Genomic DNA, 27,212 nt, shown 5'->3' on the forward strand with positions numbered 1-27,212 from the left:
AAGATTGAAGTGTCTGTATCATCCCTGACTGGCACAGGAGGGACCTTCCTTCCTGCTGTATTCCCAGGACAATCCTCTTCTTCCTCCCCCTCTTTCACCTGCAGACATCTGCTGCTTTCCATTTCTGGTTTCAGATACGGTTGTGAGGATTTGCTAACACCATCAGCCATCAGCTTGTTTCTCACAGGCATTCCCTTGACCCCCTGTCCCAGACCTACACATGGCCAATCACTGCTGCTCAGGGCCACTCACTCTTCAGAAGAGGCCTTGAGCTTCCTGGATCTTCCTGGTGAATATTACAATCCTCCTAGCTTGCAAATACTGATCCCATTGGCATTGCCCAGAGGCGCTACCACAGATGCACATTGCTCCCCTGCAGATATTGATATTTAGGTGGATCAATGCTTTTGTCATTGTTGTTGTTGTTGTAGATGCTGATCCTCTCAGGGAAATCACACAAACACTTGAAGGAGAATTGGGGGATTACCACCTCAGTGGTCCTCCAGTGAACTGGTTCCTGTTTGCCATTGTCTCACTACCATTGTGCAGGGTGTGGGGTAAAAGGTGCTGGGCAGAGGGGGAGAATCACTTCTTCTGGCTCTGCTCCTGCTCATACAGCCCAGGACGCTGCTGGCTCCTGTCTTGCCTGATGAAACTCAGGGAGCAGCAGAGCCATTTCCACAGAGCTGCTGCCCAGCCACGCAGCTCCTGGCCTCCGTCACTGCAGCCTATACTTCCCTGCTCAGCCCTTGGGTCTTTTGAGAAGATATATGCAACATTTGCTTTTGGCTTTCTCCAGTCCTGACAACCTTCCAAAATGTATCAGAGTAGCCCTGCTATGACATTGGCCTGGTTTCTCAACAGGCTTGGATTCATCCTGTCTGGTCCAATGGACTACTAAGGGTTGAGGTTACCCAAATAAATCCTGCCTCGGTCTCCATCCACTGCTGGGTTTCTGGGGTTCTGCCTCTTAGGCACACGGAACTGGGAGACCTTGCTGATGAAGACAAAGGCCAAGAGTACCTCACACCTATCCCTTCGGCTGGGGCTGCACGGCTAGAAGGCGCGTCCCCTGGGTGGTGGATAGGGGATCCCTCTCTGGAGGGTGCACCGCATAAAACTGAAGAAGGTGCCGCGAACTAACGCAGCCTAAGGGAAGGCCACCCTGACAGAAAAACCACTGGCCCTCCAAGTCATGGGGGTTGGGCAGGAGGCCAACTACCTCCTCCCGGAAAAAAAATAAAAAGTTGCAGAAACGACGAGCATCCAGAGGGAAGAAGGAAGCGGGGTCGCCTAAAAACGACCTGGCGTCGGATGGTGGAGGTTGAGAGGAATGGTGCAAGCTGGAACTCTTGGGAAGCGGCACGGCACGCAGCCGCAGACCAATCGAAGTGGAAGAACGATGTTCGCGCCTTGTGTGCCTCCTGGCACTGAGAGAATTCAGATTCAGATTCAGACCTCACACCTATCTACACCTACTCTTAGCAAATTCAGCAGTGGCCACACATGAGCTTCATTTCTTCTTTCACTGTTCCTGAAGTAGTAACAGCTCATCGTTGTGCACTTGAACTCCCTTGCAAGTGTCAGCGCTATGAGAGCTCTGGCTTTTCTCAAACCAACCATATTTCTGAATTCCTCCTTTGTTTTCATCCTAGCATCCACCTCTTGTACGCTTCCTTTTTTCTGCGGGGCTTCCCCATGAGTTTCCTGTTTCCCCAAGCTTCTCTCCTGACAGCTCTGCTTGTTTTCCTGACTATTGGTATGCACAGTCTGGTACTTGAAAGGCACTGTCCTTGAAGACCAGCTGTACTGAGCTCTGCTGCCCTTCTGACCAACCTGGCAGCTGTGCTATAAAGCCCTGTGTCGCAAGCTGTGTCCCAAGACCCTCCAGAAACCTCCAGGACTGTTTGTATGCTGGTGTGGTCTCACTCCAGTGAATGCCAGGGTAATTAAAGTCCACAAGGGGACTTTCATGGGTTCTTTGTCTCCCACAACAATGTCACCCTTACCAGCCTCTCCTCTGACCCTCACCCACAAGGGCTCACCCACCTTGTTCATCCCATAGAGGAGCTCCACACATCTAAGCAGCTCCTTCACAACTGAGGGCAACCCCCTCCTGACCTTCCTGGCCTCCTGATCATCCTGTACCCACCCATTACAGCACCCCAGTGGTGTGAGCTGTCCCAACAGGCCTCAGTTGTTAACCCCTTCACGTGGAATGAAGAGATTGCACACACAGCTCCAGCTCCTCCTGTCTGTGCCCCAGACGGAGGGCATTGGTGCATGTCTGGGCTGCAGCAGCTCAGCTTTGGCACATTTAGCTTGAGAGCAGACTTGCAACAGGAAGATCTGCTGCCAAGCACCCAAGACCTTGTATGTGCAACGGGTTTGCTTCAGAGCAGAGACATGCAGGAGGGGATGGGAGATGGCAATGTAAAGAAGATAGGAGGTGCCCACAAAGAAGGCAATCCCTGCTCTCCCCACGGCCAGAGAGAAACAGAGCTGGGCTGTGCAGTGTGAGCAGGAGAGGGGTTTGCTATCTGTTGTGTCTGTGCAGCCCTGAGGGCCTGTGGTGGAGCTGAAGCTGATCTCAGGAAGGAAGAGGTGATGTTGAGAGTGTCCTTGGCTGTAGACATCCTGTGATACCGGCACAATGAAAATCATTGGCCTGATCCATGACTGTGACATCGAGGGGATGGTTAAAGGATGGGGGAGAGAAGAAGCAGCAGAGTTTGGGAGGGAATGCCGATGAGTGGAGCCCCTGGTGTGATGTGCTTGGTATTCATGCACTGCCAGGCATCTCCTGGAAAGAGAAGGGAACAACCTTGCGTCAGAGCAGCAGTGTGATTCAGTCATTGACCCAAAGGCACTGAATCTGCCTGAGATGCCCTGGGGGATGCCTGTCCCACAACTAGTCTGAATGGGGGTGGGGTTCCTGTATAGGACCTGTGCTGTCCATCACAGCTGCAGAGCCCTGGTATCTCCCGTAGCACTACAGGCACGTATTTGTAAATTAAATTAAGATTCAGCTGCCCTGAATTAGCTTAGACAATTGGAGTGCAAGGGAGGCATTTGACAAAACTGACATTGTATTCGAAGGATGTGTAGAAAATGCAGTTGATGGTGAAGAGAAAGAGAAACAGAGCTCTCGCTATGCTCAAATGCATGACTCCATTTGGTCAGCTGAACACCTCTAGAGGCTGCCCTGTATGTAAGAAATATCTACAGGTTGAGTTGTCCTAAATATGGGCACCTGCTGTCATTCCACCTGGCCAAATTAATTTCCCATTGGCCTCCAAGAAGATGCCCCCAGATGCTGCCCTGTCTCTGTGAACTGCTCCCTTGGAGCTTGCAGTCTCCCGCACACATCTTGGACCACCTCCTGAACCCCAGATGTCGCCAGGTGTTTGTGTCTGAACAGCTCACTCCTGGTCTCCATCTCCATTAGCACCATGGGAGCTGAGACAAGGAGCTCACATGCAGGTGCCCATTTTGTGCCCACCGGAACTGAGGCAAGAGGAATCCCAGCTTCTGTGGGTCTGTGATCTGCATGGGAGTGAGCTGCGAGCCTTTCCAGCCCCAGGACTACAGACCCAGGATGAGATGCCTCAGCTGACCCTGCTGAATCCCTTCCCTCAGCAGGGGTAAAGGAAATCCCTCCCTGTGACTGTCTGGGTGTCCTGTCTAATGCTGAGACAAGGCAAAGTGATTATAGGACCTAAACCTGACTCTGGAAAGAGTAGAAAGAAGTTTCTCTCCCCAGCTGAGGGAGGGAACATGAGTGATGCCTTCAGCCTGTTTCACAGCAGGTTCCCCTGGAGCCCCAGGGACACCTGGAGGGAGCCCAGAGGGGCAGAGAAAGTGGTGCCTTGGGCTGGGCCTCTGCTGCTGAGCTGGGCTGGGCTCCTGGGATGGAGGCAGCTCATGCCAAGTGGGCAGCACTGCAGAGAGACAGCTCTGCCCAGGAGCAGCTCCTCTGCAAAGGGCAGCAGGGCTGAGGGAACTCCGTGCAGGCACCAAGGGGAGAGGAGCGAGGCAGAGAGACGTTAAAAACAGCCTGGAGTGGGAGGATGCTGAGAGCTCACTGGGCGAGAGGTCTTCACAGCCCTCTACATGGTAAGTCTCTGGCTACAAGACAATGCAGCTGCTTTTGCTGAGTGCTTTCCTAAAGCTGGCAAAACCCCACAGCTTATGGTATCTGTAAATACAACTCTCAGGGTTTCCCTAGTGCAGAGGAGGAGGACATACTCCAGAGCAGGGACTCCCTGCTGCACCATCAGAGGGACAGAGCAGGACAGCTGCCTTCTCCCAGGGATGGCTGCAGGGGTGTGAAGGTGGGTGTGCAGCCAGGGGTGCCCAGGGCTGTCCTTCCGAGCAGGGTCCCTGCACCCCAGGGGGCTGTGTGCTGGGGCAGGGACTCTGCCGCCTGCCAGGGTCAGCACTCAGCCTGCCCGAGGAATTCACCATGGTGCTGCGGGGAGAAGCTGTGGGTGGAAGCAGCAGCCCCCAGCAAGGCAGGGTCCTGCTGTTGAGAGGGTGCTGTGTGGGTCAGGGCTGCTCAGAGCTTCAGCTCACTTCCAGAATATTTCCAAGAGGAGGCTTCAAGGAGAAGCTCAAGACAAGAATTCCAAAGATAAGGAACTTTCCTGAGTCTGCGTTTTAATTTCCTGCTCTTGGGGAATGGCAGGGGAGAAATGATAAAGGAGTTCTTAATTTTGACAAGTCACTGAGACTGCTGAACTGTAACTTTGAGTGATCAGCAGGTCTTCCAGGTGTCTCCTGATGTGTTTTCAGGCACTCCTCTGCCTATGGACAGCACCAGAATCGCCTCTGCTGGACACATTGGTGTTAGGGACCTGTCCTTTTTTCCACCTGCAAACAGGAACATGCACCCAGCCAGTGCCCTGCAAACAGGCAGGTTTCTGGAGGGCCAAGGTGAGTGCACAGAGGTTGGGATGGGGTCTGTTAGAACTGACAGGGAAACACCTCTCAGGACAAAAAGCTGCACGCAGCAGGGATATGATCAGGAAATGAGAGGAAACTAAAAGCATAAGTGCTATGGAAGAGAGAACGCAGAAAACGCTGTATGATCCCCCCCAATGCAGACCCCTTCCTCTGAGCAAGCCCCCTTGCCTCCTTTCCCACCCACCACAGCCTCTGCCCTCAGGGCTGGGGGCTCCAAGGCGTGAACCACCTCCTCTGCAGCCAGAGCTCCAGCAGAGCCGTGGTGCAGCTCTGCAGCCACGGGCCCAGTTCCCTCTGCAGAGCGCAGGGGCTGAGAGCAGCTGCCCGGCCATGGTGGTGTCTGGGAGGTGGCGTGCACAGCTGGGGAAGGGGAACGCTGTCTGAGTGCCCCAATGCCTCTGCCCTGGCCTCTCTCAGCCACACCCTCACTGTATATTTGCTTGTTTCTCCACTGGTCTGTGTTATTGCTGTGGTTATTCCATTCTTGCTGCCAGGCTCTCTGGGGATGGGAGTTTCAGCTGCAGAGTCACACACTGATCTTGTGGGTGCTTTCATGCAGTTCTGTCCATGGGAACAGATGTCCCAGCTTTGATGCTATGGACATTGAAGCCTGTGGGGCTGGGGAACGAGCTGAACCTCCCTTACTCAAATGCCATCGTCAGCAAATTTGGCTATCTCCTTGAAGATTCCTTCCAAGTTGTGAGCGTCCCTGCAAGATGCAAACCTGCCCTTAACAACTTTCTGTTATCTGAAATCCCCATGGAGAAGTGCACACATGCTATGACAGGGAAAATGGTGATGGGGTTGTGAAATGAGCCATGTGTGTCCTGGGCTAAATGTTGAGCGTTGAGACCTTGAGAAAGGGTGAAACATTTAGTGGTCAAAGATGGATCCCTCTGCTCAGAGCAGTGATTGGTGGCTTTTCAGGGTTATATGACAATGTGATCACCCTCCACCTCAGAAAGCTGCAAGCCCAGAGAAACTGGGAACTTCATGGAGGGACAGACCATCATCCCTCACTTCACTAAGCCACAGGCACTCCGCTTGCCTCGCAGAACTCCCTCTGTTCTCCCTGAGTGCAGCAGAAATGCTGAGGCTTTCTGACATCCAAGAACACTCCCCAGGGTGGGAGGGGAGGAGGAGATGTAAAAAACCCCAACCTCTCAACCTGCCTTCTGCCACCTCAGTTCCTTATCACTGGGAGTGCAGATGCTGACAGGACCTTCTGTGTTAGGAGCAGTTTCATGAGACAAGGTCGAACACCAGGACTGACCCTGCCCCCACTCTTCCCATGAACCCACTGCTGCAGAGCAGGGCTGACCTCTCGGCAGCCAGCGGGCACAGACCCTGATCCTCATGGCACGTTCAGCCAGCACCAACCAGGGCTGCAGCCACAGAGCTGAAAGAAGCTCTCCTAGAAAAGGAAAAAGGTGTCTGTGTGTATGAGAAATGGCTTTGATTTTGCTCAGAGAAATCTCCCTAACTTGTCACTCTTTTTTCCTTCTTGAACAGATCCCCATGCCCAGAGGCAGCAAATGTCCAACAGCAGCTCCATCACCCAGTTCCTCCTCCTGGCATTCACAGACACACGGGAGCTGCAGCTCTTGCACTTCTGGCTCTTCCTGGCCATCTACCTGGCTGCCCTCCTGGGCAATGGCCTCATCATCACAGTCATAGTCTGTGACCACCGCCTCCAAACCCCCATGTACTTCTTCCTCCTCAACCTCTCCGTCCTCGACCTGGGATCCATCTCCACCACTCTCCCCAAATCCATGGCCAATTCCCTCTGGGACACCAGGACCATATCATACACAGCATGCATTGCACAGATGTTTCTCTTTCTGTTCTTGATGTCAGCAGAATATTCTCTCCTCACTATCATGGCCTACGACCGCTACGTTGCCATCTGCAAACCCCTGCACTACAGGACCCTCGTGGGCAGCAGAGCTTGTGTCCACATGGCAGCAGCTGCCTGGGGCACTGGGTTTCTCAATGGTCTCTTTGCACACTGCCAATACATTTTCACTCCCCCTCTGCCAAGGCAATGCTGTGGACCAGTTCTTTTGTGAAATCCCCCACATCCTCAAGCTCTCCTGCTCACACTCCTACCACAGCGAGGCTAGGCTTATTGTGGTTAGTCTTGCTTTAGCTTTTGGGTGTTCTGTTTTCATTGTGCTGTCCTATGTGCAGATCTTCAGGGCCGTGCTGAGGATCCCCTCTGAGCAGGGACGCCACAAAGCCTTTTCCACGTGCCTCTCTCACCTGGCCGTGGTCTCCCTGTTTGTCAGCACTGCCATGTTTGCCTACCTGAAGCCCCCCTCCATCTCCTCCCCATCGCTGGACCTGGTGGTGGCAGTGCTGTACTCAGTGGTTCCTTCAGCATTGAACCCCCTCATCTACAGCATGGGGAACCAGCAGCTCAAGGATGCAGTTTGGAAGCTGATAACTGGCTGTGTTTCTGAAGCAATAAAGTGCCCATCATCTTCTTCATAGCAGGTATAACGTAACTCATTACAGGCCCCGCCTGTCTTCTGTATTTTGTTGTTGGTGGTGGTTTTTTGCTTGTGATAATGTTGTCATCCCCCTCCTAATTTACTGTCTGCCTTTATTTTCTGACTGAGTGGCTGTGTCAATGAGGACCTGTGCGCCCTGTGCGTTTAAACAAAATAAAGGCCTTTCCTTGACTACTTCTTTCCCAATATCCTTCCTCCAAGGGCTTTTGGAGCTGCAGGGACAGTTCCTGTGTGCATGGGTGGAGCAGAAAAGAGTCCCAGCATGGCAGCACTGCCAGGGAGCACCAGCACTTGGTCTTCCAGGGCTGTTCTCTTGCCACTTCCACACTCTCTTCCTGATCCCTTGCCTTGGTGTCAGCCCTTTAAGCTCTGGCAGCTTGGTCACAGTCGTGCTGTGTGGTTGTCCTGTGACCACAGGCAGGGACAGGCAATGGGCACTTCTGTGACAGAGCTGGCCTCCATAACAGCATTTCCATAAAGAAGGGTGATTTCCTCAGACAGTGCCTGAAGGCTTAGGTCTTCTTCCAATTTTTTCTCAAGACCATGCCCAGGAATATGGCCTGTACATGGAAACACCAATATACAGCTAAACAATGTGAGTGTGCAGGGTTGGGGCCCGCAGCAGCGTCCTCGCACAGCTGGGCCCCCTGAGTGAGACCTGAAGGACCAGCAGAGCTGGGTCTGGTCTGTGCCTGTGTTCGCTGTGCACCCTGGGGAAGCTGCCCCAGGGCAATCATCCTGCACTAGCCCCTCACAACCACCATTGCCAGCACTGGCCTCTCACCCCAGCCTGAACAGGTTCTTTGTCCCTCCGTGGAAGGTCACCAAAGGAGTAGGTCAGCAGTCCATGTTTGCTTTGTACAGAGGAAATGTAAGCATGCACATCACATACATGACGTGAAATGAACCTGAGTGAGCAGAAATGCGATCTGCTATTCCTTGGGGTTCCATGAAGGCCTGTGGGACAGACAGCGCCTCCAGGTCACTTCTCATTGGGAGCAACATCCCCTGGGAAACCACCTGAAGGCAGCACTGGGATGTGCTTCCTTGAACTGAGGTCCCTGTGTCCATTCCTCATGACAAGGGGCATCTCAGGTGAGTGCAGAGCAGGGTGATACACCACAGGGCTATGGTGCCTCCCAGTCTCTGGCAGTGGCAGCAGGAGGCCAGAGAGTCCCTATGACTCCTGCCGTGCCCTGCCTCTGTGTGTAAGAGGGAAAGACTGTGTCTCTGAACACCCCTGGGTGCATAAGGAGTCCACGAGGCCAGCTCAGATGTGGATGCCTGACAGAACCCTGCCCTTTCTGTGTGTGACTCCAGGAACAAACCCCACTGGCCCAGGGAGATTCATCTCAGCTGCCTCGGACAGGCTCCTTGCAAGGGCTCCTGTCTGCTAAGTCACCCTTGCCCATGATCCTGGATTGTGCTCTCAAAAGTGCCAGAGCAATCAGAGAGGTTCTGGGGTCCTTGGAAAAGGCAGACATCAAACCTTTCTGCCAGAAGTGCAAGAAGGAGGACTGGGAGAGTTACAGGCTGGTCAACGTCACCTCAGTCCCTGGGAAGGGGATGGGCCAAATACTGCTGCAGCCATTTCCAGGTACTTGAAGGACAAGAAAGGCATTGGTGAACCTGTGTGGGTAGGGGAAAGAAGGGGATGTTTTGATCCTGGGCCTTAGCAAGGGTTTTGACATGGTTTCCCATAGTGTCTTTATAGCCAGATTGGTTCCCAGTCCAGGTATCTGGACTGAAGAAGTGGGTGATGTAGTAGGTGGGAAGGTGGCTGGTGGATCCAGCCCAAATGTCAGCAGTGGTAGAGTCCTGCTGGTGGCCAGTTCCCAGTGGCATCCCTCAGTGCAAGCACTGGGGCCAACGTTGTTGACTGTCTCCATTAACTGCCTGGATAATGTGCCAGAGTGCCTTTTCTCCTCCTTTGTGGATGATGCCAAACTGGGCAGACCCGTTCCACAACCTCATCTGGTTCACCGTGCCTTGAGCAGGATAGCTGGACAAGGTGATGTTCAGGGGTCTCTTCCAAGCTGAGTTATTCTAGGATTCAATGACTCTTTTCCTTGGAGAGCTTTTTGAAGACAGAAGAGAGAGAAGAAGAAGGAAAAACAGAGAGGCAGAAGTAGAGGCATAAAATGAACCAATATAAATATAGCAGTTCCTCTGAGGAACATTTCTCTACTCAAACCATTGGTAGGAACTCTATTAGATAAACATGATGAAACAAGCTTACTTTTATCTGCTCACGTACTGGGCCACAAAGAGAGTGATGGCTGGGTACAGTATCCTGTGGTCACTTGTGTCTCGGGAACTCATAATCCAGTAGGAAGCCAATGGCTGTGAAGGGGGCTGTGAGGTCACTTCTGCCTCTGGAGGTGAGAGGCCAACCGCAGGAATGTGTCTGGGAAAGGCACTGTGAGGTCACTTCTTCCTGAAACAGCCGATAGGTCAGCCCTTGACTCATGGCTGGGATATGTGCTTCTAAACTCACCTCTGCCAGTGTCTCTGACAGGCCAGCAGAAGGCACCTGGTTGGCACATTGGCTGGGAGACCCCCTCTGCCGAAGGACCTAGGCTCAGTGCAGGAAGGGGGCTTGTATTTTGGCTGTCCTGTCTCTTCTGCCTGAGTACATGATGGGACAGCAGCAGGCACACAGCTCTGTCTTGTCTATCCGAGAAGCAGAAAGGCTTGCAGCCTCACAAGGGGTGAGGTTACTTCTGTCTGTTCAGATGAAGGGATCCAAGAAAGCTGATGGGTTGGGGTGCCTGCTTGAAAAGTTGTTTCCCAGATGGTTGTTGGAAAGAGCACGAGAGAGAAACAGTTACACACAGTACAGCTTGGATGGTGGGGATTGGACATGAGGAGGAAGAAATGTCACTCAGAGGGTGGTGCTGTGGTACATGAAGTCCTCCAGAAGGAGTATGAGGTCAGTCCATCTCCTTGTGTTTCAAGGAACAGAGTGTGAAGGGTGGACAGCCGTCGGTGAATGTACGGAAACAGCAGGGTGAGAGCAAGGTGAGGAAGCGAGATGGGTGTCTGCAGCCTGCAGGGCAAAAGAGGCAGCTGTGGGACAGCGTAGGACAAGCTGTGGTGGAGATGGCAAAGAGCACTGGCAAGGCTGGAAGTGGCCAGGAGAACCCAAGGCTTTGTCCCCCTGGCTATAGCAATCGTCCCTGCCACCAAGGCCTATGAGGAGACATGGTGTCCTAAGGCACTGGGGGGGCCTCATTGCCTCCTTGCACACCCCCAGTAAGGCTGGGAGCTGCCATAGCCTTGTCCTGCACTCAGCATCACCCCCCCCCATCCCACTGCCCCAGGAAGAGCCCTGAGCAATGCGTGAGGGACAGGACCTGCCTTCCCCGGGGCTGGGGGTCAGAGCTTGGCCTTGCTGCTTCATAAAACAAAGCCAGGGTTTTCTCAGCAGGTGAGCTGCCTGCACATTCCCTTTGCCTGCTGTCCTGGTTTCAGCTGGGATAGAGTTAATTTTCTTCTTAGTAGCTGGTAGAGTGCTCTGTTTTGGATTTAGGATGAGAATAATGTTGATAAGACACTGATGTTTTGGTTCTTGCTGAGTAGAGTTTACACCAGTCAAGGACTTTTTAGCTTCTTGTGCTCTGCCAGGTGCATAAGAAGCTGGGAGGGAGCATAGCTAGGACAGCTGACCCAGACTGGCCAAAGGGCTATTCCATACCATATGACATCATGCTCAGTATATAAACTGAGGAGAGCTGGCCGGAGAAAAAGGGGCGATTGCTGTTCAGGAACGGGCTGGGCATCGTCGGTGGGTGGTGAGAAATTGTGTCGTATATCACTTGCTTTACATTATTATTATTGTATTATATTATTATTATTACTACCATTCTATTTCATTTTACTTCAATTATTAAACTGTTATTATCTCAACCCACGAGTTTTTCTGACTTTCACCCTACCAATTTTCTCCCCTACCCCACGGGGCGGGGGGGGGAGTGAGCGAGCGGCTGTGTGGTGCATAGTTGCTGGCTGGAGTTAAACCACGACACCTGCCTGCAATCCTGGCCTCCAATTCTCTGCTCTAACGAGTCCCTGGGGAGGCTTTGCCAGTAATGGCCCTCAGTGGGGCTTATTAATACTTCAAGGTACTTTGGGTTTTGCTTGTGATGCTGACTCTTGGAGAGGTTTGTGCAATCTCTTCTCAGTACCTGAAGTTCAAGGACTCAGCACAAATACTCCATGGGGCTCACTGAAATAAAGCAAGCCCTAACGAGCCATGTCTCTTCCTGTCATTTTCATCAAGTCTTCAAGAGTTGTACAGATAATTGGACCTGTTTCCTAGCATAGTTATGGGGAAAGATTTCAAAGAGCTTCTAATTAAAATGAGGGTTTATTTTCAAGGGTGTAATTTATTATTTTTCAGTTTAGAGAAGAGGTGACGGCAGCATTCTCCAATAGATATCGATGCAGGGTGTCTCCTCAGGACGTCTGGACTGGTAGGAGAAGCTGTCCCTTGAGCTCTGACAACCTCCCACCTCACCTCCCCAACCCCACCATTTCTCTCCGTGCCCACCTGGGACTTTTCCTTACAGCAGACTTCTCCACTGAACTCTGCAGCTGGATGGTACAGCTCCTTTGCACCATCTCCCCCCTGCTCTCCTTAAAGACCTGGCTGCACACAGGCACAGGAGGGTTTTTCCTATTTGCAAGCAAAGGAAAAGTCAAGCATGGTCAAGTTCCATAAAGAAAACGCACTCTGCAAGCATCTGCTAAGTCCAAGCTGCCTCTAATGAGGTTGCCTTTCTACAGGGGATAATCTTAGGAGAACTATTTCAGGTAGGTAGAGTGAAAAAGATGATAGATATAAACATAATTAAAGAGTTGGCTAAGGAGACAATTAGACTGCTGAAAGAGAGGCAAACTTTTAAGTCCCTGATGTCAAAGCAGCGGCTGGATGGGTGAGAAGAATCTGAATGAACAAAGAGTAAGGGGAGGAGAAATCTGGAGAATAAGGGAAAGGGCTTTTGTCTAGGCATTGTGCCTGTGAAAAGATGATGTTAGAAATGGCTCTTCTATCAAGAGAGGTGAAAACATATGAAAGATAAATATTAAATTTATATGAATAATATTAATTTATTTTAATAAATTAAATTTAATTTTAATTTCAATTCAATACACTATATAGCAGGTAGAATAGTGGTAATGAAGTGACACTGGAAGATTGATATTTCTTTGGAATATCCCTTTTGAAAGGTCACGGGACTGATAGAGGTCTCTTGGGAGTGAGGACAAAGCAATGTTGCAGTCATCGTTGAAAGAGGCCAAAAGTGCAGCCCCGGGAACGCCAGGCTGTACAAGCTCACTTGGGGGAGGAGTGAGCCTTCCCATGAGTGCTCTTGGGGGACATTGCTGGGCACCTCAAAGAGCAGAAGGTGTCCAAATGCAGTCAGCATGGATTAGCCAAGGGTAAATCCTGCCTCACCAACCTGATGGCCTTCCTGATGAAGGAACTGCTTTTATGCACGAGGGGAGAACAGTGGGTGTCCTTTACCTCCACTCCAGCAAGGCTTTTGGCATGGTCTCCCTCTATATCCTGGTACCCACATTGGGCCATTACAGTCTGGATGGGTCAACAAACAGATGGGTGAAACACCAGTTGGAGGATGAGGCTGAGAGAGCAGTGGAGAAGGGGTCATAGCCTACCTGGAGGCCAGTGGGCCATACTGGGGCATTGTGGGGCAGCACAGGGGCCTCTCCTGAGCCCTGTGCAGTTTAACACCTGTATCCATGACGCAGAGGAGGCAACTGTCACCACGTCTGTGGATGGCACTAAATTGGGAGGACCATTGCTGTGCCCTAGGGATGCCATTCAGGGCAAACCTGACAGGCAGAAGGACTGTCGTGTCAGGAACTTCAGGAGATAGAAGACGGACCACAGCCTAACAGCCTGCAGTTGCAGGGCCTGGGGAGGCCTGGCTGGGGAGCAGCTCTGTGGAAAAGGCCCTGGTGGTGGTGGGGGACAGAAGGCAAAACATGACCCAGCAGTGAGACCTGGTAGCCAAGGCAGCCAGCAGAGTCCTGGAGTCTCACCAAAAGAGCGAGGGCAGTGATTGTCTCCCCCTGCTCATCGCTCCTTAGACCACCTGTACACAACCGTGTCCATTTTTGGGCCCCCACTGGGGAAGGGGAGGAGGGAGGGAGCGCCTGTGGGGCTGCTGGGCTCTTGGCCAGAGATCACCAGCACAGCAAGGGAGGTGTTGGTAAGTGGCAGGGAGTTGAGTGGAGAGTCATCGAGCTGCTGAGGGGCTGGAGCACTTGCCTGGGAGGAGAAAGTGGAGGAAAGGGCCTTGTTCAATGTGCAGAAGGGAAGGCATTGGGAACCTCATCGTGACCTGCCAGTCCCCATGGGGAGGCTTTCAGGAAAGTGAAACCGGTCTTCTCATGGTATTGCTTGGCAGGAGAATAATAGGCAAGAGTCAGATGTTGAAATGAGGAAGTTTCTGGCCAGAGATAAGGCAATGAGATATCTGCAGAGCATGGGGTGCTTTAGGCTGTAAACAGAATGTAAACAAATCCCCTGACTTGGGATCTCATTCAATGGAAATGTTCAATATTTGTCATGACCAAGCCATGAGCAGCTGATCTAGCTGGAGCTGTCCGAGAAGAGGCTTGGCTGAGAGTCCAGCTGTGGCAAGAGCTGTGGGACTTGGTGTGTAATGACTGTCCCGTAGGAAACTAGTTCCCTTTTTATTATTAATGGCCAGAGATGGAAATGGCCGGTGGGTGGGACGGGTCTGGGACAATTTTCTTGGAGTAGCTTCCCCGGGGTGTTCAGGACACATGGCACAGACAAGGACCCTATCTTCCGCACGTTTGATGCCTTGCTTCCTTCACCATGACGCCTGGCTCTGCACTGGGAGTGCTGGCTGCCCCTACCCTGCACACTCACACACCTTAGCTCTACACTGGCATTTTTCTCTCCCGGGCTCTTTCCAGCCCAGCCCAGACCCTCCCCACCTCTCCCCACCTCCCCTGCCCTCTCCCCAGCCCAGCCCAGCCCAGCAGAGCAGCCCAGCCTGGGCTGGCTCCATGGCACTGCCCAGCGCAGGCTGCTGCAGAGCTCTGGGCACTCACCCCACAGCCCCAGCCCCTCTGAAGGTCACAGCAGCTGCTGGGGGGCAGGCAGCGGGGTTCAGGCTCCCCATCAGCCCCAGGGCTGCTGCTCGCCACAAGGGCATGAGGAAACAGAAGCTAGGCACTCTCTGGCTTTCCTGAATTCATCTTGTAGGTGAGCCCCAACCCTGACTGAATTTTCCCCCTCCTCTGCTGCCACCAGCCCCACTCCCCAGGACAGCACCAGAGTCCTGGCCCTGGGGTTCCTCAGGCACCTCCTGTAGCTCTCCACTCTCCCCTCCCTGTGCCTGCTGAGTTCCCACTGACTCCCACAACACTGCAGAGTCCTTGTTTATAGATATGTCAATTTAGAGCTTTACTTTTGTGGGGCTTCACCTCTGAGGGTGTTTTACCTTCTGAGTCTCCATTCATTCCAACCCCAGGGCACATGGGGAGTCCTCATCCTCTCCTGACCCCTCCAGATTCATATCCAGAGGCTCTGGTATATGCCATGAGTCCTGTCATACATGAAGCAACCTGAGGAGATAATGGGGAGCTCATGGACAATCTCCACTGCCACTGGACACCAAGAAGAAAGCCTTGAAAACCAGAACTTCTGATCCAATGGAACCCAAGGTTACCATGAGGTTAAGCCCAAAACCACTGAGAACACAAAGAGAAGAGAAATTTTAAAAGACCGATTCCTTGGACATTGTCTTGGCATCAACGCTGGAGGAAGAGCCCAGCCTTCAGGCACTGCACCCAGGAGATCCCCTTTTACTGAAGATCTGCTATCTGACAGGCCACATCTGACACCCTGTTGTACAAGGGTCAGATACAACAGGATCAAATGTAGGAGTATAAAACCAGAAAATTTTCTCTGAGTAGAATTATCACGAGAGAAAAAAGCAGACCTGTGTCGTAAGATAAACTCTGGGAAACGTGTAGAGGAGGGGAGGCAGGTTATTGTCAGTGAAACAGCATCCATCAGATCAGTTTCCATAAGGCATCCTTGATTTTCTGGTTCCTCCTGCTGTAGGGGGTTCACTGCTCAGGGAACCACTGAGTACAGCACTGCCACCACCAGGTCCAGCGATGGGGAGGAGATGGAGGGGGGCTTCAGGTAAACAAACATGCCAGTGCTGATAAACAGGGAGACCACGGCCAGGTGAGGGAGGCACATGGAAAAGGCTTTGTGCTTCCCCTGCTCAGAGGGGATCTTCATCACAGCCCTGCAGATCTGCACATAGGACAACACAATGAAAACAAAACACCCAAAGTCTACAAAGACACCAACCACAAGAAACCCAACCTTCCTCAGGTGTGAGGCTGAGCAGGAGAGCTTGAGGATCTGAGGAATTTCACAGAAGAACTGGTCCACAACATGGCCTTAGCAGAGCGGTAGTGAAAATGTATTGGCTGTCTGCAGCACAGCATGGAGAAACCCAGTGCCCCAGGCAGCTGCTGCCATGTGGACACAAGCTCTGCTGCCCAGGAGGGTCCCATACTGCAGGGGTTTGCAGATGGCCACGTAGCGGTCGTAGGCCATGATGGTGAGAAGATACAATTCTGCTGAAATCTAAAAGACAAACAGAAAGAGCTGTGCAGTACATTCCGAGTAGGAGGTGGCCCTGGTGTCCCAGAGGGAATTGGCCATGGATTTGGGGACAGTGGTGGAGATGGAGCCAAGGTCAGGACAAGAAAGGTTGAGGAGGAAGAAGTACATGGGGGTGTGGAGGTGGTGGTTGCAGGCTACAGCGGTGATGATGAGGCCATTGCCCAGGAGGGCAGCCAGGTAGATGGCCAGGAAGAGCCAGAAGTGCAAGAGCTGCAGCTCCCGCCTGTCTGTGAATGCCAGGAGAAGAAACTGTGAGATGGAGCTGCCGTTGGACATTTTGTCCCTCTGGGCATGGGGATCTGTTCAAGGAGGTAAAGGAAGTGAAAAGTTAGGGCAGACTGCTTTCTTTGAGAAAAAGCTATTCAGGTTCTTATAGAAACCCCTCAAACCGCCTTTTACTTTTCAGGAAGACCTTTGATGAGCTCTGGTTGGTGCTGGCTGAGGGTGCCCCAGGGAGCAGGAGGCTCTGCTGGGGGCTCTGCAGGGGTCAGTCCTGCCCTACAGCAACAGGTAAATAGGAACTCGGGGTGATCTCAGATTACATCCAACCCTGATATCAAAGAGCTTTTCAGCATTGTTACTCCCAGTTCACCTGACTGCAGAGCAGAGCTGTGGGGAGTTTGGGTTGTGCCTTCTGCTCTAGTTGCCCCAGCACAGCTGAGGAGTGGTTTGAATGCAGCAATGCCTGGCATTTCTGCTGCACTGCAAGGGAAACCTTGTGGGTGCTGAGACTGGGCACAGGGACTGTCCCTTAGTGCAGAGTGAGGACAGCCGCTCTGTCCATCAGCCCTGCTCTCAGCTGCCCTCTGCTGGCAGCTCTTCCACCTATCTATCGCACTCGGGTGTTCCCCCCAAAAGAAAGAGGCCACTGCTGGGAGCAGAGGAATGCAGTTTCCCAGTGCAGATCTCCAAACCCTCACCCCATCTCATGGTACCTGAGGAGGATCTCAGCTCTGTCCTCCCAACCAGGGGCACAGAGGGCTCATGACAGCTGCCCACATGCAGCCACCCAGCAGCATCTCAATGGCCTTAGCACCAAGGTGTCTTCTTCATGGGGCTCCTGCAAAACACAGAGATGCCTTGGAAGAGCTGTGCCCTATGGGAGGGCAGCCTGCAGCCCAGCAGGACCTCCCAAGGACAGAGTCAACTCTCCTGAATTTGTTATGTCCTGAAGGGAGGCTGAGATCCCTGCCAGCTGCACACAGTGCAGTCCCCAGAGCCCCACAGGTGAACAGGGTGCGAGCTGGATGCTTTTCCTCCATGGCCATATGTGCATGACAGCACACGCAGCGTTGGTGTCTGAGCTGCACTTGAATCCTCACTCCCCACACCAGTGAGTGTAACAGTGAGAACAAGGGCGAATGTCCTGGTTTCAGGTGGGATAGAGCTAATTTTCTTCTTAGTAGCTCTTTGCTGTGTTTTGGATTTAGGATGAGAATAATGGTGATAACACGCTGATGTTTTGGTTCTTGCTGAGCAGAGTTTACAGCAGTCAAGGACTTTTCAGTTTCCCATGCTCTGCCAGGTGTACAAGAAGCTGGGAGGGGGCACGGCCAGGACAGCTGACCCAGACTGGCCAAAGGGCTATTCCATACCATATGACATCATGTATAAATATAAAGTGTTTATATTTATATAGTAATAAATAGTATAAATCTGGGGGAAGAAGAAGGAAGGGGGGACGTTTGGTGTGATGGCATTTGTCTTCCCAGGTAACCGTTACGTGTGATAGAGCCCTGCTATCCTGAGGATGGCTGAACACCTGCCTGCCCATGGAAAACTACTGTCATGGTTTAACCCCAGCCAGCAATTAAATACCACACAGCCACTCGCTCGCTCCCCTCCACCCCGGTGGGATGGGGAAGAGAATCAGAAGGGTGAAAGTCAGAAAACTCGTGGGTTGAGATAAGAACAGTTTAATGATTGAAGTAAAATAAAACAGAATAGTAGTAGTAGTAGTAATAGTAGTAGTAGTAGTAGTAGTAGTAGTAGTAGTAGTAGTAATAATAATACAATAATAATATACAAAGCAAGTGATACACTGTACAATTGCTCACCACCCACTGACTGATGCCCAGCCCATCCCTGAGCAGCAATCGCTGCCCACAGCCAGCTCCCCCAGTTTATATACTGGGCATGAGGTCTTCTGTGGGTAATTGGAGAAATTTCAGGAGTGTAGCCAAGGAGAGAAGATTTAAATAAGAAGGAACAATAAATCAATTTTTCCTCTTTTTTCCAGTTTTCTTTATTTTTCTGCTTACAGAACAAGTGAGACCAGCCTTCTCCAATTCAGATTGATCCAGAGCATCTCCTGATGAAGTCTGCAGATGTAGGAAGGGTAAGATCTTTTCTGTCAGACACTCTACAGCCCATCTTTGTCCTGTGTCCCATCGTCATCCTTGGTCCCCCTGTCACCCCCTCCACTGGTCATTTCTCTCAGTGGCCACCTGGGACTTGCATCAGGATTTCTCAACTCTAAGCTCTTTCCACTAAAGACTGTAGCTCAATGCTTCAGCTCATCTACACACATTCTCACCTGCTTTCTTTGGAGAACCAGCTGCACACAGTCACAGAAGAATGTTTCTTACCTCGCAATAAAAAACAAAAACAAAGGAAAGGAAAGGAAAGGAAAGGAAAGGAAAGGAAAGGAAAGGAAAGGAAAGGAAAGGAAAGGAAAGGAAAGGAAAGGAAAGGAAAGGAAAGGAAAGGAAAGGAAAGGAAAGGAAAGGAAAGGAAAGGAAAGGGAAAAGAAAGGAAAGGGAAAAGAAAGGAAAGGGAAAAGAAAAGAAAAGAAAAGAAAAGAAAAGAAAAGAAAAGAAAGAAAAGAAAAGAAAAGAAAAGAAAAGAAAAGAAAAGAAAAGAAAAGAAAAGAAAAGAAAAGAAAAGAAAAGAAAAGAAAAGAAAAGAAAAGAAGAGAAAAGAAAAGAAAAGAAAAGAAAAGAAAAGAAAAGAAAAGAAAAGAAAAAGAAAAGAAAAGAAAAGAAAAGAAAAGAAAAGAAAAGAAAAGAAAAGAAAAGAAAAGAAAAGAAAAGAAAAGAAAAGAAAAGAAAAGAAAAGAAAAGAAAAGAAAAGAAAAGAAAAGAAAAGAAAAGAAAAGAAAGGAATAGCTCAGTAAAAAATATTAGATGCTGTCTAAGTTTCCTCCACCAAAGTCCACTTCCCACTGTCGGTAACCTTAGTGGAACACTTTCAGTGAGATACATGGGAAAACAGGTAGAAACACAAGCGAGGAGATGGCTCAAGAGGCCATCAGGCAGCCTGCTAAAAGACAAGGCGAGCTTCAAACTGCCTGAAGCTCAGGGCAGCACCTGGGGAGCTGAGAGGTGTGGGAATGGGTAGAGACCAATGGGAGGAGGAAAGCTGGATGGACACCGGGAAATGCGTACGCCCAGGCAGCCTGCTCAAAAGATGCCTTTAGAAGTGGTCAGTTCAAGCAGGATGTGTGGAAAGATGTGAAAGAGTGCTGAGAGGCAATACACAGTACGCTGGGCAGAGCAGGCTCAGGGGTGTAACAGGGGAGATGAGTATTTCTTCTCCCGAGTGTAGTACATGGGCTGGAAAAGTCCATGTTGGCATCACGAGAATGCATTGTCTATGGATGAAAACTGTTCAGTGCATTTCAGCTGCTGGAAACTGTGCTCATATTTTCTTCAAATGTTGATGATCATTCCTCACCTGTCCAGGCAGCGATGCTCAGAAGGTGCTCTGCAATAGAAATATGGGCACCAAATAATATCCACCCCGAGCCTTGCACAAGCCCCTGGACCTCAAGGACAGATGTGCCTCAGGGAGGTCTTCCTCTCAACAAAATGCGCTTTCTCAAGTTGTAGGCAGAGGTCCATGAATGTTGGAGAGTCATGGTCATTTCTGGAAGTGGAAATGGAAAGCCCTGCTGAGAAACCTGGCTGCTGCGCGGTGCAGGTCCAGACAATCAGCCGCCAGGGAAGCTGTCTGAACTCCGTACCTTACCCCCAGAGCATGGGGTTGCTTTCACCCAGACCCAGCCTTTTGGCTCTTTCCGGCAAGCTCTTGATTCAGAACATTGGCTTACCTCACTGCTCTCCAATAGCATTTAATTTTCTTCATTGACAGCAACAGCCAGCCTGCCAGATGCCTCATTTAGGTGGCCTCACTCATCCTGTGTCATGCGGATCCATGACATCCATAACAGCATGTGCATGCCTCAGTCTCCTTATGTTAATTTGAGGGTTTGCACTCCTTTGTTAATAATCTTCATGAGTAAAATTCCCCTCTTCTCCACACATGTCTGTAGGACAGCTGTTTATGTTGGATGATGCTTTGCTAGACTCTCTATTCCTTAAAAAGAGAAGCACACAGTATCTGAACACTTTCAAAAAATCCTGCTTGGTAGCAACATTAACCTGAACTAAACCTTTGATAGTAGGACAAAATTCAGCTCTGTGTGTGGACTGCAAAAGCAGTGAGGAACCCTCTCCTTTCTTCCTTTCTCCCCATCACTTGCTCAGGTCTTGGGAGGAGAAGAAATGAATAAAGGTGACATTCCTGGGTGCCAGTGACTGAATTCTGCTCCCATGAGTGCCTGATGTCAAGACCCTCAGCTTCAGCTGAATTTCTTCTCTTTGGGAACACTGCAAGGCAGTGGCTCCAACGTCATGGTATGTGTGCAGATGCCCGACACTCTGAGAAGATAACACTGTGAGCAATTGCAGGACACTACAGGTAAGGTAAGGGGTGACCTGTTTCATGGATTTGCTGCCCAAGGTAGAAAGTACCTCAGCAGCCATCTCAGAAACACCACAGGAGGATGTAAAAGAAGACAAGCATGGTCAATGTGCAAAGGATTAACAAGCGTGGTGGGTTGACCCCAGCCAGTAACTAATCAGCCACCCAGTCACTTGCTCACTCCCCCAACAGCAGCCTGGGGAAGAGAACTGGAAAGGTAAAAGTGAGAAAAGCTCATGGGTTGGAATTAAAAAAGGCCTTCATCACACGTAAGGGTGACTTGGGAAGGCAAATGTCATAACCACAACTGTCCCCCCTTCCTGTTCCTTTCCCTGATCTTATATTGCTGAGTGTGATACCCTATGACATGGAATATCCCTTTGGTCATTTGGGGTCAGCTGTCCTGGCTGCGTCCCCTCACAGCTTCTTGCCCAACCCCAGCCCACTCATTGGAAGGGCAGTGTGAGAAACAGAGAAGGCCTTCTTGTTGTTTAAGCACTGTTCAGCAATAGCTAAAAGAGTTTTGGTCACAAATCCGAAACATGGGAAACATGGAGCCCTATGGGCTGCTGTGAAGACAATGAACTCCACCCCAGCCAGCCAGGGCAGGCTGGCCTTTTTGGAAGGTGTGAGAATGAGAACAGTGAAGAATTTGAGAGGGGGAAAAAGGGAAGCAGTAAATTAAAGATGAGGCCAGGGATGGCCTCGGGACTGTTTGGGGTGCCTGTGCTGCTGCCTTGTACCTGATGTGAATTATTTCCACAGTCAGAGGGAACCTGAGGGCTTTCCCTCATGTTGAGGACATGGAGAGGTGAGGAATGAGAGTATCATTCAGGCTGGTAGGGACCTGGCTAGATAGCTGTAGAAAACATCCTCCTCAAAGCAGGATCACACCAGGTTACTCATGGTTTTATCCAGATGGGTCTGAGAAACTTCCAGGGATGGAGAGTGCACACGCTCTGGGAAATGGCTTCCCATGTCTGGCTGTCCTCATGTTGCAAAAGTTTCTCCCTATATTGAGCCTGACCCTCTCGTGTTCCAGCTCATTGCCTCCTGTGCTCCTGCCTTGCACCACAGCGTCTTCTTGGGAACCTCACCATAGGCAATGCAAGTCTCTTCCTTCCTCCCCGCAAAGCCCTCCATTCTCCAGGGTGAACAAGCCCAGCTCCCTCAGCCTCTCCTAACAGGTCCTGTGCTCCAGCCTTGACCATCTCTGTGGCCCTCCACTGAAATTTGCAGGTCCTCCAGCTTGCCAATGTCTCTCTGGCATTGCAGGGAACTAAAACCTGGGCAACTATTCTGGATGCAGTGTCAGAAGTTCTGAGCAGAGGGAGAGAGTCACTTGCCCTGGCTGTGCTCCTGCTCACACAGCGCCAGGCTGTTGTTGGCCATCCTTGCTGATGGCTCATCTTTTGCCTAATGGAACCCAAAGACCAGCAGACCCTTTCCTGTGGAGCTGCTACCTGCCTAGCCAGTCCCTGTCCTAGGACATTTCAGGGCCTACATCCACTTCAGGAGCAGGGCTTTGGTGGAATGTTTAGTGGCTATTATGAGGTTCCAATTGGCCCATCCCTCTAGACTGTCTCTGTCCTTTGGCATGGCAGCCCTGCCTTGCTCTCCTCAATGGGATGTCTTCTACAAATGTATATGAAAAAGTACTCTCTCATATCCTCCAGGTCATTAAAAAAACGCACCTGCTCTTACTAAATTCCACAGTGGTCACACAGATTGAGTTCTTGTCTGGACCCTTGCTGAGCTTGAGGATGCTCTCCTTCAACACCAGCTGTCCTGAGCTCTGCCACCATGCCTTGGCATGTCACAGCTCTGTCTCCAACATTAACGACTACTGCTCATCCTGTCTGTGCCCCTGGCTGAGGGCATTGCTGCACATCTGGGCTGAAGCACTGCAGCTTCAGAAGAACCAGGCCAAGCTCTGACTTGCTGTAAGGAATCCTAGTACCAAGTGTCCAAGACCCGGTGTGTGCAAAGGCTTTACTTCAGAACGGAGACATGGCATGGACAAGAGAGCTGCATGTCTTTCTAGCCCCAGGTCTAAACACCCAGAATGAAATGTTTAAATGCACTCAACAGAACACATCCTCCCAGCTTGCAGAAGTTAGATCCTTCCCTGTCACCTTCCTGGGTGTCCTGTCTAAGGATGGGACAAAAAAAGTAATTCTCATGCCCAATTATTTTTCTAATAGGAATAATTACACTGCAGGGGCGAAGTTGAGGGAGGGAACATCAGAGATGCCTTCAGCCTGTTTCCCAGCAGGTTCCCCTGGAGCCCCAGGGACACCTGGAGGGAGCCCAGAGGGGCAGAGAAAGTGGTGCCTTGGGCTGGGCCTCTGCTGCTGAGCTGGGCTGGGCTCCTGGGATGCAGGGAGCTGCTGGCAAGTGGGCAGCGCTGCAGAGAGACAGCTCTGCCCAGGAGCAGCTCCTCTGCAAAGGGCAGCAGGGCTGAGGGCACTGCCTGCAGGCACCGAGGGGAGATGGGAGAAGTAAGAGGGATGTTACTGGCTGCATGAGGTGGAATGATGCTGAGAGCTCACTGAAGAAGAAATCTTCACAGCCTTGAACACAGTAAGTCTCTGGCACATGAGTGTCTCGGAGGTGTCTCCTAGACATGGCACATAGTGCTGCAGACAGCAATTGGCAGGATGGCTCTCAGGAACATGCTCCAAAAGAGAGATACCCTGCCACACTCTCAGAGGACAGGACATGATGGGTGCCTTCTCTCAGCTGCAGGGATGTGATGCTGGGTGTGCATCCAGGGGTGCCCAGGGCTGTCCTTCAGAGCAGGTCCCTGCACAGCAGGGCACTGTGTGCTGGGGCAGGGACCCTGCTGCCTGCCAGAGTCAGCACTCAGCCAGACCACGGAGCTCCCCATGGTTCTGCAGGGAGAAGCTGTGAGTGGAAAGAGTGATCCCCAGCAAGGCAGCGTCCTTCTGCTGTCCAGAGGGTGCAGTGTGGGTCAGGGCTGCTCAGACTTCTACATCACCCAGAGGACATTTGCAGAGGGTCATTTTACGATGGATGTCAAGGTAGGGGATTGCCTGAAAGGGAAGGAGTACGTGTTTTGAGTTTTCTCCTCTTGATAGGCTGGGTGGGCAGTGCGAAATGGGAATTTATTTCTCTGCTCTGGAGAAGGCAATGAGACCCCAGTTCTCACTAGGACTTGTCTGAGCTGCTCCTTAGCCCCTGCACACACAGAGACGCCCCTGGGCAGTGCCCTGCTGCCAGGAGGTGTCTGCAGATCAGGGCTGAGCATGCAGCAGGTGGGATGGGTTCTGTGAGCATGGAGAGGGAGCAGACGTGGGGACAGAGAAAGAGGTCATGGCCAAGAAGAGCTCCAGGCAGCAGAGCCATGGGCAGGAAGGAAAAGAGACAGAAGTGGGGGGTGAGGATTCAAGTGCAGCTCAGACACCAACGCTGCGTGTGCTGTCATGCACATATGGCCATGGAGGAAAAGCATCCAGCTCGCACCCTGTTCACCTGTGGGGCTCTGGGGACTGCAGTGTGTGCGGCTGGCAGGGATCTCACCCTCCCTTCAGGACATAACAAATTCAGGAGAGTTGACTCTGTCCTTGGGAGGTCCTGCTGGGCTGCAGGCTGCCCTCCCATAGGGCACAGCTCTCCCAGGGCATCTCTGTGTTTTGCAGGAGCCCCATGGAGAAGACACCTCGGTGCTAAGGCCATTGAGATGCTGCTGGGTGGCTGCATGTGGGCAGCTGTCATGAGCCCTCTGTGCCCCTGGTTGGGAGGACAGAGCTGAGATCCTCCTCAGGTACCATGAGATGGGGTGAGGGTTTGGAGGTCTGCACTGGGAAACTGCATTCCTCTGCTCCCAGCAGTGGCCTCTTTCTTTTGGGGGGAACACCCGAGTGCGATAGTCCTCCCGGTGGAAGAGCTGCCAGCACAGGGCAGCTGAGAGCAGGGCTGATGGACAGAGCGGCTGTCCTCACTCTGCACTAAGGGACAGTCCCTGTGCCCAGTCTCAGCACCCACAAGGTTTCCCTTGCAGTGCAGCAGAAATGCCAGGCATTGCTGCATTCAAACCGCTCCTCAGCTGTGCTGGGGCAACTAGAACAGAAGGCACAACCCAAACTCCCCACAGCTCTGCTCTGCCGTCAGGTGAACTGGGAGTGACAATGCTGAAAACCTCTTTGATATCACGAGTGGATTTAATCTGAGATCACCCTGAATTCCTATTTACCTGTTGCTGTAGGGCAGGACTGACCCTTGCAGAGCCCTCAGCAGAGCCTCCTGCTCCCTGGGGCACCCTCAGCCAGCACCAACCAGAACTTATGAAAGCGAGCTGCCAAAGGTCTTCCTGAATGGAGAGAGAGACATTCGGGCGGGCAGGAGGTGTCTATGAGAAATGACTTTTATTTTGCTCAGAGAAATCTCTCCTAACTTGTCACTGTCTTTTTCCTCTTGGACAGTCCCTCATGCCCCAAGGCAGCACATGTCCAATAGCAGCTCCATCACCCAGTTCCTCCTCCTGACATTCACAGACACACGGGAGCTGCAGCTCTTGCACTTCTGGCTCTTCCTGGCCATCTACCTGGCTGCCCTCCTGGGCAACGGCCTCATCATCACTGCCATAGCCTGTGACCACCACCTCCACACCCCCATGTACTTCTTCCTCCTCAACCTCTCCGTCCTCGACCTGGGATCCATCTCCACCACTCTCCCCAAATCCATGGCCAATTCCCTCTGGAACACCAGGGCCATCTCCTATGCAGGATGTGCTGTCCAGATCTTTCTGTTTGTCTTTTTGATGTCAGCAGAATTCTGTCTCCTCACCATCATGGCCTATGACCGCTACGTTGCCATCTGCAAACCCCTGCACTACAGGACCCTCCTGGGCAGCAGAGCTTGTGTCCACATGGCAGCAGCTGCCTGGGGCACTGGCTTTGTCAATGCTCTCCTGCAAACTGCCAATACATTTTCCCTCCCCCTTTGCCAAGGCAATGCTGTGGACCAGTTCTTCTGTGAAATCCCCAAGATCCTCAAGCTCTCTTGCTCACACTCCTACCTCAAGGAATTTATTGTACTTGTTACTTTCCCATTAGCGTTTGGGTGTTTTGTTTTCATCGTGCTTTCCTATGTGCAGATCTTCAGGGCCGTGCTGAGGATCCCCTCTGAGCAGGGATGCCACAAAGCCTTTTCCACGTGCCTCCCTCACCTGGCCGTGGTCTCCCTGTTTGTCAGCACTGCCACGTTTGCCTACCTGAAGCCCCCCTCCATCTCCTCCCCATCCCTGGATCTGGTGGTGGCAGTGCTGTACTCAGTGGTTCCTTCAGCTTTGAACCCCCTCATCTACAGCGTGAGGAATCAGGAGCTCAAGGAGGCCGTTAGGAAAGTGACTTCAGGAATGTTTTTCAACAGTGATAAGTTTTCCATTACTATTCACAAATGATACCCAGAGTATCCCATTGCAAGTCTGTCTTTTGGGTTTTTGTTTTAGCATTTTTGTTATCATTATCTGTATGGGTATTAGTGATTATTATGTTTGGATTCATCTTACTGCTACTGAGGAATAAACCTGATCCATCTCAGTTGGATCTGATATAAAAGTTTGTCTTTCTGGGACAGAGCTGACACTCTCATAGCATCTCTGTTAGAAAATAAGATCTCCCAGTCTGAAGGCTGGGCCCTTTTCCAAAGCTAATATCCACAACAGGCCCAAGGTATTTCACCCCAAAAAGGGCCTTTTTCTCCTTGGAACTGGGAGAGAAAAGCTCATTGTCACTTTGGTAGCTGTTGGAGACCAAGGGTTGGAATTTGGACTCACCCATTGGTGTGTGGTGACCATGGAGGTGGTGAATGCTCATTGAGGTGCATACTCAGGGTTGTCCCCCATATGACAGGGAAGAAGACACCCTCCAGGAGGGGGTCCGGAGCTTCCTGGAGAGCCTGGGGTTTCTACAGGGAGAGCATGTGCTTGGGGCGGGCAGTGGCTGGAGCCCCACAAAGTGGGAGATCGCACAAGGTGGAGTCACCAAAATGGAAGGTGCAAAGAAGCAAAGATGGACACCCCAACCCTACACAGACCAGCTCCAACAGGGAACAGCACCTTTACAGTCACCACGCCACCAGCAGCAATCACACAACCATGAGTGACACAAACGTCTCTAGCCCATTCCCCCTCTCAGGCAGATCTGCTGTGAAGGTCACAAGTGGTCTGTGCATCCTCTGGGTCTGCTCAGATCCCCTGCCCCAGTCTCGGGGCCGTTACCCACTTGGCAGTTGGAACCCTGGGTGTCTCCAGATCCTCGTGTCCTCTTTCTGCAGCCAGCCCATCTTGGATTTGG

General features: G+C 51.6%; 2 protein-coding genes across 2 annotated transcripts in view; one reads left to right on the plus strand and one right to left on the minus strand.

Moving 5' to 3' along the window:
• The window catches only part of LOC309603945 (olfactory receptor 14C36-like), a gene marked incomplete at both ends in the record, with an annotated part of 58,597 nt that overhangs the window by 4,820 nt on the left and 26,565 nt on the right, over positions 1-27,212 (minus strand). The window lies entirely within an intron of this gene.
• LOC309603949 (olfactory receptor 14C36-like) lies at positions 25,361-26,317 on the plus strand (the record flags this gene model as incomplete). The annotated part of the gene is made up of 1 exon (XM_082338821.1): positions 25,361-26,317. One exon carries the CDS (start codon positions 25,361-25,363, stop codon positions 26,315-26,317), a length of 957 nt encoding a protein of 318 aa, XP_082194947.1.

Source organism: Platalea leucorodia, assembly GCF_965183815.1.
Source record: "Platalea leucorodia genome assembly, contig: HAP1_HAP1_SCAFFOLD_267, whole genome shotgun sequence".
In the NCBI taxonomy this organism is placed as follows: Eukaryota; Metazoa; Chordata; class Aves; order Pelecaniformes; family Threskiornithidae; genus Platalea; species Platalea leucorodia.